The sequence below is a fragment of the Pantherophis guttatus genome, chromosome 1 (assembly GCF_059756535.1).
Source record: "Pantherophis guttatus breed Tessera chromosome 1, ASM5975653v1, whole genome shotgun sequence".
NCBI lineage: Eukaryota > Metazoa > Chordata > Lepidosauria > Squamata > Colubridae > Pantherophis > Pantherophis guttatus.
The window spans coordinates 51,181,178-51,194,601 of NC_142063.1; the positions used below are offsets into that span (position 1 = coordinate 51,181,178).

Here is a 13,424-nt window from a genome sequence, read left to right on the forward strand (position 1 = left end):
ACTTATGCTTGGTAGATTGATCCCTCTCGGTTCGGCGCTCCCTATGTAGTAACTTCTCTGCCAACCAGTCTTCAATGATTTTAAATCGCTGAGGAATTAATATTTTGTCTGGTGTCTGCAACTGTATAATTAAATTTTTGGTTGCTAGTCTTCCTCCTCCCACCAGTCCCAACAACTCTTTTCCTGCCAGCTTCTTAGTCCATTTCAGTTTCCTCTCTCCTCTCATTAGGAATACTGCGTATGTGGGAAAAAAACACCCTTGTGTTTTGTCTCACCTCTTTTCCATTTTCAGGTTGTCAACTGCAAGTACAGTTTATATATATGACAGGATGGCAGACAGAGTTTAACATCTTCTTCATGAATATCATAGTTTAATTTATTTTAACAATTTATCTGGCTGCTATCTTGCAAATGAACCTGTGAGAGACTAACAGCAAGTTAAAACCTTTCACAAGTAACAACCCAAAATAGTTTGAATAATTCTAATGAATAATACGATATGCTTAAGATTCAAACAACTCATTCCCTCTTGCAAATCAATAGCAGACCGATAAACAGCAAACAAACCAATTGAGTTCGTCTAACATCTGGACTCCAATTTTTAAGGAAAAGTTATAACAGGGTGATGATCACCTGAATCTTTAGGGGAGAGGGTGAGAGATACTGTTGTAGAGGGTAAGTTTTGCATCAGAGAAAGCATGCCTTCCTGTTAGATAATATTACTTTGTAGAAGGGTACCAGAGCATACCTATTCTGTTAGATCTGGTACAGTGAGCAGAAACTATTAGAACAAGCAGACCTGCTGTTCTGCCCCAGCTACGGACCCCAAACAACACAGCACACACAAACTCTATACAAAGCTTATTCTACTCAAATAACTTAGTCTTTATCAACCAAAGGCTGTTAAATAAACTGTCTTAACAGCCTACCAGAATTCTAAGATAAGGTAATCACAGTCTTACTAGAGTTGGCAGAAAGCCCAGAAACAATTTTGCAGAGAATCCAGACACGAAGGAGATTGAACTAAAGTTGTTCCCTACAGCTTGCTGCAAGCGGTGTTCCTCCTTAAATAGGCTAAGGGAGTGGCCAATTAGCCCCAAGCCTTACTCTCGAGGAGACCTCCTCCTGAGGAGCCACTCCTGCCTTTTGGCAGCTCTGCGCGCCCGTGCATTGAGAAGAGGCTCCTCCTCTTCATCCTCTTCACTTAAAGAAGCTTCTGGAGGTTCTGAAGGCCCTGGCTGAATCCCTGCTTCTGGCACCACATCTTCTCCAGCCTCCTCACTGTCTGACTCGAGCACCAGCTGCACAGGCTGCTGGCGCAGCACCATACCAGCCTCCTCGTTGTCAGAATCAGCTACAATCTGCACAGGCCGTTGATGGGCCACAACACCTCCAAATAACTTGGCCTTTGCTACATAAGGCTTTGAATTGCACCTGGAAACCAACTGGAAGCTTGTGGAATTCATAGAACAGTGATGCTATAGAACCGTGATGGCGAACCTATGGCATGCGTGCCCAAAGTGGCACGCAAAGGCACGTTGCTCAGCACGCGTGGCCTTGCCTATTTGTCTTCTGGGTTTCTGGAGCGCATGTGTGCGTGATGATCAGGTGTCCTTCGTGCGCGCAGCATTGCCAAAAACCGGTGTGCGCATGCATGCCGGCCAGCTGATTGTCGGGTACGCATGCTTACTAATACCGGAAGTTTGGCTTTTCCGGATCCGATCCCTTCACGTGCACAGCAGTGCCAAAAACCGGGCCAGCTGATTGTCAGGTGCATATGCGTGCTAGAACCTGGAAGTTCAGCTTTTCTGGAGCTCGGCCCTGATGAACACGTGCGACATTTCCATGTGACCTTTTCAACACTCGGTGCCAAAAAGGTCACTGCTATAGAAGCAAATTATGGCATTTCCCAAATTCCCTATGGCCCAGCATTCTAGATCAGTTGCAGCTTTTGAATGCTGTTCAATGCATTACTGTAATCAGGCGGTGACTACAGTTTGTTCATGAACAAGGCCTCTCAATTGAGAAATGAATGCAATTGGCACACAAGATAGATTTCTGCAAACGCTCTCTAGCCTTGGATCAGGAGCTTGGGACACTCTAAATTGTGCACCAAGTCTGCCAGGGAATGTGCAACTCTATTCAGAGATAAAAATAGAAAATCCCCAGCACCAGGAGGCCTCAAAAGTCACAGCTGTTTGGTTTTACCAAGGTTGAGGTATAATATGTTCCTCCGCATTCAAATCCCCCCCGCCTTCAGACGTTAGGAAAGGCCCTTAATGGCATTACTTGGTTATCACAGGGTAGAGATATAAATAGGGTATCATTACTATACTGATGATACCTCAGCCTCTGCAAATGAATGACCATACCAACTTCATGTAGATGTTGAAGAGAAGAGAATAAAACTCTGAGGCACCTTAAATAGTAGGAATCGGAGGCTAGATTTTTCTCCCCACCATCACCAACTGGAAGCAGCCCTGGAGAAAGAAGAAGAAGAAGTGTAACAGTGTTCCTCCTCTCCTAATATGGTCCAGAAGTATCCATGATCCATGACATTGAAGACTGCTAAGAGTCATGAAGGCCAAAATGACTGTGTTCCCCACATTCCGGATCTGAAAGACATTGTCTATAAGTGTGACCATTGCAGTGCTATAACAAGTTCAAAACATGAGTGAAAAGGGTCCAGATAAGCCATTAACTCCAGGGCCTTCTGGAGCTAGAAATCATCTTCTCAATAATCTACTCTAAAATCGGAAGGTGAAAATTATGAGATCCAGTGATGATTTCTTAAGGGGAGAGCAGACTACCTCCTTTTTCAGAACAGGTGAACTATCCCCTCCCTCAAAGTTTGAAAACTAAGTCTTCGGTCCATTGATATTTTTAAAATGTCTTCCCCCCCCACAAAAAAGTGAAAAAAATGTTTTTGATCTTGCATATTTTGTAATAAAACTTTTTACTAAAACCAAGTAGCAGCAGAACATATATAAAAATAGGTTTAAAAACTAGGAGTGCCACAGTACGAAAACTTACTTTCATATTTGAATGAATTTATGTGGGAAACAGGGTAGACTAGGCAGTAGCATATCATTTCTAGTGAGCTTTGAAAAACACTTGTGCAAATGGAAGAGTTTAAAGACATGCTAAACACGTAAATGTTACTTGCCACTAGAGGGTAGTGTCTGCAAATAAATAAAGGGGAAAAAAATCAGTTCCTATCAAACACCAGTGCTCCCTCTATCTTACTAAGTTAAAAAATTGAAGTGAGGAATTGCAATTGAAATAAAATTCCTGATTCATTCAGTCATATTTTATTATTTAAAAGTTGGACATTATTCTAATTCAGTTCTTCATTTGTCATTCAGGAAAGTTTTAATAATAATTAAAAAAAACCTGGCACTGATATATGGAAATATACTGGCATTGATATATGGAAATACAATATTTTCACATTACTGCCCTGATCTAATTCTACATGTGCACAGCTAGCAGCCCTGGGAGGAGATGTACACTCCTGCCAATATCAAAAGTCTCTTCCTGCTAATTTAACAGAATCCAGATGTGAATGTTGGAATATAGATTCAGCCTTGTGTCTGAAATAGCTGCATAACCTAGCATTAGCATGGGAATCTCCTTTACCGGACCTGGACCCAAAACAATCAGTGTTTTGATTGATGATTATTGCTTTTCGTACTCCATACTCCATACTGTTGCAATGCAAATGAAAATAATACCCAGTTTCTATGTCTCAGGATATAATGTGGAAGCAAATGGTTGTAATAAACTTGCTGAATTTAGGCAGATCAGGATTTCATCAATGTCTTAACATCAGAGGCTATAGATGTAATTTTCCAAAGGGAAAACAGTGGAGATTAAAAAAAAAAAAGACTGAAGTGCAAACTTACATATCTGGATTCATTTTATTTTACATACAGTAATTTGTTTTGATATTATTATATGGGGAATGACAAAGTACTAGGCAGGATATGAAGCTCCACCAGTAAACAGAAATATTATGCTTGGTTTGTTTTCTAAGATTTCTTCTGGTTTAAATTATTTTTCAGAGTCTTAGATCATCAAGTAAACAAATGCAGAACTTGGTATAAACAATTAGAATAGCTTAATCCATCTATTCTTGGTTTTCATATCCACTGTATTATTAATGCAAATGGTGATAGGGAGGAAAGGTAATTGGTAGCAGTGGACAAGAGATATTTCTTAGTAAAAACTTATTGCTTGAGTAGCTGCAGCTTAATTGTAAGATTGCAGGTTATATCTAAGTTGTGTTCTTCCACTGATGGACATTTAGTTAGCGGTATAAAAGCTGTCTCATATGTGTGTGTGTGTGTGTGTGTGTGTGTGTGTGTGTGTGTGTGTGTTTTCTATTGAGACATCTGATCTATCCCAACATGTGGGAGGGGGCATTCTGCTCCCTTTCACCTTTCAGCTCCAATCCAGGAGCCCTCAAGCAGTAACAGTCACGACAAACTATTTTATACCGAATTTATATTTTGCTGATATATATTTATTTCTTTATTTCTTTATCAGCAATACACACACACACACACACACACACACACACACACACACAAATACGTATAACTTTAGCTTTTAAAACCGGTTAAATCACAGTAGTATGGCATGTTCATTGCTTGTAGAACATTGCAGATTCAAACTCCTGCATTTCTAGATAGAGATGGAGAAGTCTTGTTTCATAAGTTTAAGATCTTCTGCTATCTAGTACAAAAACTAGCTGAACTACTGGTCTTATTTGAGGTAAGGAGGTTCCTATGATCCAGTAGAGGATTCTATCAGCATAATGCAAAATAAAATGATTTGCAGCAATATCTGAAGTCTCTCCATGCTATTTCTCATTTTGTGCTGAAGGTTAGCAAAACCAGGGCAAAAGGAATAATTGCTGATAGTCTGTTTCCCCGTTCTGTTGGTGAAAAAAAAATGCAAGAGAATCTTCTGCTAATAAACAGATTCCAACCAGATATAATCATATTGGGTCCGTTTTGTTTAGGGTACTATCTGGTTCCTATAATACTGTTAGTGTTAGTGTTTGGAATAAATTAAAATATGCAATAGGGTCTTGGTACTTACTTTCCTTTTCCTTTGTTATGAATTTAGAGTGTTTATGTTTGCTTTTTTTTTAACATCGTAACAAACGTTTCTTCTCTGAAATGCTTATATTATATCTGCCTGCTTATATTATATAGGTCTCAGAGCGGGTAGAGAGAAGACTCCAAGAGATTGAACGAGAAATCCGATCGGAAAGGCAATTGGTAGAAAGACGCCAAGACCAACTGGGACACATGTCTGTGCACCTGCAGGAAGTATGCATAAAGGCCTTGGTATATGTTTAAAACAGCAAAAGTGTTTCATGTTAGCAATCTAGCTCGAGTTAATAATTTAAAGGGGTAACGTTTCCCCCCGCCCCCCCCCCCCCCGTGATAGAGGTCATGCAAAACTGACAAGACACTGATGAAGTGTGGCTCCCTGGTTTCAACCGCAAAATCCAAATAACTACCAGTTGACAGCACAGCCATAAGCAAAATCTCTCCACTGCTATCTAGTGCAATTTCAAGTCCAGATCTGATAACGTTGCTTCTATACAAAAAAGACTTCTCATGCTGGAAGCAGGGAGTATTGGTTCCCATTATACAATAGTTGAAAGGATGCTGTCTTAAAACAATTTCAGGTACATTTAAGATTTAAACTATTGAAGGTATTATTAACAGCCAGTAGCACATACTTTTCTTTTGAAGGGGTAAATGTAATGTAATGGGTAGCCAGTTTCCTGGTGTCGTATAATCATCTGTGTTTGAATGAAAATGCATCCAGGAGAACAAGAGCCTGTGCTGTGAGGGAAAACTGAGCTATTGTTTGCTTCAGAACAGAAAATTAAAGCCTTCCCACCTTTTCTTTGAAAAGAATGCATAAAGTGCATATGGGAGAGGTAGTTAATTTGCTCCACCCCTGTACTTAAGAGGCCAGGGTTTTTAAATATATAGCTTATAATTTTGGAATTAATTTAAATGTCTGGGCAATTAGTGGCAGTCATTTTCAATTGACTTTACTCTGGTGTCTCACAGAGTCTATGAAAAGTTTAATATCATATTTGGTTGCTTTAATAAATGTAGTGACCTGGGTGCATTTTTCTGAAAAGCAATTGCAGATTATATAGAGAAGAATAAGTCACTAGGGATTAATTTAGATTGATGCTTTCAGTTTTGAAAAAAAGTGGCTTTCTCTCTAGAGGTCACATTAAAAAGAAGATGGGAGGGTGGGTGGGAAAAGCTACCACACATGTTAAGCTTAGTAAAAGTAATAGCTTTTCAACTTCATGTGCTCTTATTGGGTCAGAGATTTTTTTTGCTGGTATTCTCCTTCATTTTTTAAATTACCTTGAATGATGGTAAAAGATTGTGATTGATTAGACCAAAGAGGAAATGAAAGTGGTTAAGTTCTGCAGTGAAGATTCTCATGATGTCTAGCAATTTCTTTCCATTGCTTTTGGGCTTTTCCTTATTTTGGGTTCAGGAAGTTGATGTATAATTTAATACTATACTATACCCTGCAAATGCAAATATGCACTTTTACAAGGTGTTATATACCTTGTGGTTTTATTTAAAAAAAAAAATGAAATTTTTATCAAACTTATATGTGCTTGGTAGTGAATATTTTGTTAACGTTTTTCATACAAACTTTACCTTTAACTAAAGTGGGAACATGGTGCTATCCTTTTTAAATTGAGATGATCTATTTGAAATACATATTTTCAAATTATACATGGTGATACTGTATTTGGTAATACCGTAGATTGCATTTGGACGTTATCTTGCATTGGGTTTTTTGGGGGTTTTTTTTTGGTATTTGGTTTTCTGTTTTAATTAATCTTTTTTATTAAACAAATTTATATGGCCACCTAACTCACACACAGTTGACTCCAGGCAGCTTACAACATTAAAAAAAACACACAATATAAAAACCATACCCTCCTAATGGTGGCAGCAACAAAATCAGATCAATCACTTGATCGGCTCCATCTTTATTCATGATCCCCAGACCTACTGACAAAGTCATATTTTCAGGTTCTATCGGAAAAGCAACAAGGTGGGGCCGATTGTATATCTGGGAAATGATGTTCCATAGAGAAGGCGTCACCACCAAGAAGACCCTTTTTTGTGGTTCTACTTGATGTACATCCCTAACAGATGGGAACATACCTTGCCTTCCAATCTTGGTAGGCCAGGTGGATGTAACAGGCAGCTTTCAAATAGCCTGGCCTCAGGCCATGTAGAACTTCAAAGATGATAACCAGCACTTTAAAATTGTAGCTGTAAGCAGATTTTATGTAATTTATAAATTATCTCAACATTAAGGGACCGAGGCAGCATATAGGAACAATGGTGATATAGGGAGTGCAGTACAATAATATTGCACTGACCACAACATGGCCATAACTTGTGATAGCAATAGTCAATTCAAAAGATCTTCTGATATACCCATATGTTTATAAGCTTCCACAAAGTCATAAGAGTGAGGGCTACGATAGTACAAACTCAGCTCTCTGTTGAGTTTAACCTGCATATGTGAATATTAAAGATTTTTCAGGGCGGAATTACAGATGAAGAAGTTATATTAGTATTTTGCAGGTTTTCCTCCTTGGCAAGTCACCAAGAACTGAGCATTAAGGTTTAATACATTATTGTAGGAACTTGTATACTGTATAGCTCTTCTGGTTTGGTATGGTTTTTCTATATCTGCAAACTTTTAAGGTGTTTGACTAAACATCTAAAAAAGCTATGAAGTGGAACCATAAATTATGTGGAAATTTTATAGTTCTTCTCCCCTGTGGTGTATATAACAATGGTAAGTGGCTTAAAGCTGAATGTCAGGGTTGGACACCTTTTGCACAATTGGCAAGATTATATATCTCTCTATCTGCTATTTTCCTCAGGAATATCAGCTATATAGGGATCTATCACTTCTTGTTTTGGAAAGAAGAGCAATGGATTAAAAAGATGATTTTGAATGTACAGATAGCTGAGAAAGAAAGAGTTAGTGTCTTCTCTATCTGGCTTGGGTCTGAAATTGAAGAGGGTTTCTGTTGAAGCTAAAGCATTTATAGTTGCTTTACCTGCAAAAAGGCTAATGAGAGAAAACTGGAGTCACAGGGACCTTCTTATGGGTAGGCATCAAGTTACATTTCCTCAATGCCTGGTTTAAGTTTAGCTGTCATTCTCTGATGGAAACAATATCTGTGGAATTCCTTGCTGTTCATAGCTCTTTACAAAGAATTGTAGTTCTGTGCATGAAGCACAGGCTGGTTTTGAGGCAAAGACACATTATAGATAGGCTTCATTTAACAGTGCTAATAGAGACCGAAAGCTCCATCAATAAGTAACACAATCGTAAATCTAAAAACCATGTGACTGTGTTGCTTAACAATGGCAGTCTTGGTTGCCATTATTAAATGAGGATGATATCAGATGTTAAGTGTGGATGTCACATGACCACCACTTCTAATTACCTGCTGAGTTTCCTATTGATTTTGCTTGTGGGAAGTTGGCAGGGGAGATCACAAATCATGATCATGTGACTACAATGGGCATAAATACAAAGTCCAGTCGTAATTACAACTCGTTCAAGATTGTCATAAGCTTGAATGGTTGCTGAATGAGTGGTTGCTAAATGAGGACTCCCTGCATATGGGAAATCAGTGACTTTTGAAGTCTTTTAATATACAATCTTTCGTGCTCTGTAATATATAATATGGTGGATGGCACCCTCTTATTAAAAAAAAAAAAAGAACAGGTCTTCAGTGAAATTTAGTTCAATGTTTGGACCAGTTATTCATAGATTAGTATATGTCTGCATCAGCTTTTATCTTCAAATGGTATGCATCTACAATATGTACATAAAGTTCATATGTATCATCAGACAAAAGAGGACAAAGTGAATATTGTTTAGTATATTTATACATTCATTATTCCCTTGAATCCCACATCCTCTCTTTTTTTTTCTTTCAAGGCTTTGAAGCAGCAAGATGCTAAAGCCAATGGAGCAGAAATTGTCTTGAAAAATAGAATTGCCAAAATGGAAGATGAAAAAAGCAAAGTAAGATTTAAAAATTCTATTGTAGTGATGTTGTGTCTTGTAGTGGCTTTTCCCTATGTGATTAAGAAAAAAGGTGTATGGCATAGTTGTGGTTTATGTTTTTCATGTTAAGATATAGAACATCTTAAAATATAGAAAGGGAATGGGAGGAAAACTGATCTGAAACCATTCCTCATCATATGCTGGATTTCTGTATGGAAGGCATTTTTGCGCATGTTGGAATGTTAAGCCATGTGTTCAGCCTGATGATGATAGTATGCATGGAGCATCTGTTCTACTAATGTAAACTCCCCACAGAATTTTGGATGATCATAATTCTAAATTACACAGGGAGATCTCTCCAAGTAGAATAATTATCCCCTTGGCAAGCATTCACCAATCAGCTAATGAAGTGTAGTCAGAATTATGGCGGATCTTGCTGTTTGTCGCCTCATCTTCATCATGTATAAAGGGGATTTGAACTGAGAAATTGGGCTTCAGACGGACATTATCTCTCAAACCTAGTTCACAACATTTTTCATGAAAGGCACTCTAAACAGGATAAAATATACTTCTTTTCTTATTGGTTTTCAAACCTAAATATTGCAACTTTTTAAAAAAGAAAACCCTTTGTTTATTGTCTAAACTAATACGCTCTGAATGTGGCACAAGTGGAACAATATTGATAATTATCTGTACCTTCATATAAGGAGGTTCTACAATTTTTGGCCCCATACAAGGAAATTTAAGTTGTAATGGGTAGGCTTTAAACTGAATATAATTTGAATATAATATCAATTGAACTTAAGTCAGTTAAGTATAATTAAAACCGAGAAACTTAAATTGAAATTTATGTACATGCATGTAAGAATTAAAATTGGTGGAAGAAAGTGGACCAAATATCCCCGTTGGGGAGAACTACAAAGAGCCATCACCAAAAATACTGTTCTTCATCTTTCTTCCAAATTCTTTGGGCAATAGTACATAAAACCTTCTTTTTCCAGCAAGCCGGGCTGGCCTAACACTTTTTAAAATGTTTTTAATTGTTTGTTATTGTTTTTAATCATGGGGCCAAATTTATATATATATATATATATTTATATATATCTTTTTAATTGTATTTTAATGTTTGTAGTTTATGTTTTTATTTGGCTGTTCACCGCCCTGAGTCCTTTTATTTTAATTAAAATAAAATAAAATAAAATAATAAAATAAAATAAATAATAAAATAAAATAATATAATATAATATAATATAATATAATATAATATAATATAATATAATAATATAATATAATATAATATAATATAATATAATATAATATAATATAATATAATATAATATAATATAATAAAGTAGTACCTCTGAAGATGAATGCAGTTGATGGTCAGGTTTATGTATCTTCATAATATACATGGTTGATAATATGCAGTATTTTGCACTGGATCTGTAAATGAACTGCCAGGCAAAGTAGTTTAAATCTGAAGTGAAATCATTAGAAAAAAAGCAAACTGACTAGACAGCTTTATGAGAGAGAGACTGGAAACCATTTGTGGACTTTCTAGGTGCTAAATATGGTTAACAAATGGTTAACAGAGGGATTTGAAGATTAGTGTAATGTTTAGCTCGACCTGTTGACTGCTTTTTCTTCTTATTTCTACATACATACATACATGAATATAATATAAATATATATTGTATGTATGTATGTATGTATGTCAAAGGGGAGGATAATTTACTACTTTTTCTTTTCTTTCAGCACCCAGCCAGGGTGGAACCTATATATTAAATGTTAAATTTAATTGACCACTTTTTCCATTTTTTTGTACACTATTTTTTTTTCTTTTTTGTTGTTATTAGGGTTGAATGTATAGTTTTGTTTTGTTTCATATTGTTCGTTTCTTTTACTGTTTTGTATTTTATTTTCTATGATAAAACAATAAATAATAATAATAACAACAACAACAACAACAACAATAATAATAATACCAAACTGTATTATTTTGGCTGCCACATGTTTGTAGCAACTGTTATTTCCAGATACTCTTCAAAAGAGAATATTGGAAGAAGACATTTTGTTCTTAGTGGTTACAATAAGATCCAAGCTATTTGAAATTTTGGCTTCAGCATCTTGAATTGTGCCTTGAAAATCATAGGAGATCAATCCTGAGGCGCTGTTCCTTTTTTTTTTACTACTACTACTACTACTACTACTACTACTACTACTACTATTATTATTATTATTATTATTATTATTATTATTATTATTAGTCATTTTGTAAGAGCATTGCACTTTCTCTGTTTTGTATTGTTGGTAGCCATATGCAATATTCTTTTCTATTCTGTGTTCTGGGTTGAAATTTTGGCTGTTCATATCCTACCCTCCTATCCAGGAGACTAGGAGATTTCTAGGAACTAAACCACCTTTAAAAATGCATTAGATTGATTGGAATGGAATGGAATGGAATGGAATGGAATGGAATAGAATAGAATAGAATAGAATAGAATAGAATAGAATAGAATAGAATAGAATAGAATAGAATAGAATTCTTTATTGGCCAAGTGTGTTGTATATTGTGAACACACAATAGCATGGGATGTTGTACAGCTTAATTAAGTAATAAAATGTCAATGCTGCTCAGAATCTCAAAATCCATAATATAGGCACCAAATAAATTAGGTAGGCAGTCAGACTGTCAGGCAGACAGATAGACAAACAGACAGACAAACAGACACATCTGTCTGTAAACAGATCATTTGCTTTAAGATACCATTGAGATAAAAAGCATTTTTGAATTGCATAAGAAATAAAAGTTTCAAAATACTTTAAATTATTTAAATATGGTACTTAGTAAGTATAACCAAACATTACTAGCAATGAAATTGAAATCTTATTCTATTAAGCTTGAACAGGTTTTGGAGCATTCCCGGAGGAAACTGGATCATTCAGAAAGTAATAGAGAAATTCTTCTCCACCAGGTAATTGTTTTAACAGTTGCCTATATTTGGGTCTCATAAAATTTGTATCAACTCAGCAGACAGTTGGGAGGAGATGTGCTGAGGAAAAGTTCAGAAGCTTGTGTCCTAAATTAGATTACAAAATTAAATATGTCAAAAAAAGCCTAGAAATATATAACAGAAGATGGTTTTGCCTTATGAGATGGCACCAACCTACCAAAGATGTTCTCCAGTTTTTTTAAAGAAAGTGTCCCTAAAAAAGGATTTAGTTTATTGTTTTGCATTTTGTATCTTTGTCCTTCAGCATGGAACTCTTTAAAAGGAGAAAGCATTCGATTTGAGATAATTGGTTTCATGACTACATGGGGATTTGAATCAGCTCTCTGTATTCCATTTTCAATAGTTCTCTATTGTACATTTTTGGGCTAGAATGTACAGGATTGTACATTCCTGGAGGACTGCAGAAAGCTACCATATACCAGTGCATGTGTCATTTGCAGATTTAATTTCTTACATTTTGGTTTGCTGCAATTCAAAGCATTTGTTCTTGGAGTTATTCTACGTTGCAATTGTTCTTTGCTTTAATTGATACTGTTAAAACAAGCTGTGTTTTAAGAAAGGTGGACTGTCTCTGGTCATATAAAAGCTTTCATAATCTTAGTTGGGTTGAGTTTTCGATTTAGTTTTGTTTGTTCACTTATTTTTTTGCATTTTCTCAAACCCATACAGAGTATCTATTATATAAATGGTAGATTAATATGTTTGAAAAACCCTGGAACTTTTTCTTTACCCTTTCATCTTGTCTCCACCATGCATTCATGTCACTTGGAACAAATTTGTCCTCTGGATTGCATTCATTCAGATTGTGGTGTAATTTTTCCCCAAACTCATCCATTTTCCATAATTACTGTTAACGGAAGCATAATATACAATTATTACTAATGGATGAGTTTCTGCTTTCATATGTACCAGAACTATCTGGATAATATAAAATCATACTTTCTGACATATACAGTATTTTAGTCCTTTCAATCATAATTAAACTACACCTTCATGTCTATGGAGATTCTCAATCATCCAGGTCAAGGTTGTCCCAAAGGTGCTTTTTTCCAACTGGACTTGGTTTTTTCTTTGAAAATGTTTCGCTTCTCATCCAAGAAGCTTCTTCAAAACTGCAGCATTTCCAAAGAAAAAAAACCAAGTCCCGTTGCCTTTTGGAAAAAGCACCTTTGGGACATCTACACTTTCAGTTTCTCTACTCTGTAACATATCATTGTCATTTACATCTGTTATATCCATTCCCTTTTTCTTAGGTTCATAAATGTACAGTAAATCTATATTTCTTTCATTTTAGTTCATTCA

General features: G+C 36.0%; 1 protein-coding gene across 13 annotated transcripts in view; it reads left to right on the forward strand.

Moving 5' to 3' along the window:
- CEP128 (centrosomal protein 128) overlaps nt 1-13,424 on the forward strand; it is a 187,257-nt gene that overhangs the window by 15,902 nt on the left and 157,931 nt on the right. For all 13 annotated transcript variants that reach the window (XM_060687362.2, XM_087873309.1, XM_087873293.1 and 10 more), the window contains exons 8-10: nt 5,223-5,339; nt 9,040-9,126; nt 12,009-12,083. In XM_060687362.2, the coding sequence (XP_060543345.2) occupies nt 5,223-5,339; nt 9,040-9,126; nt 12,009-12,083 (279 nt within the window). The remainder of the gene's footprint in view (nt 1-5,222; nt 5,340-9,039; nt 9,127-12,008; nt 12,084-13,424) is intronic.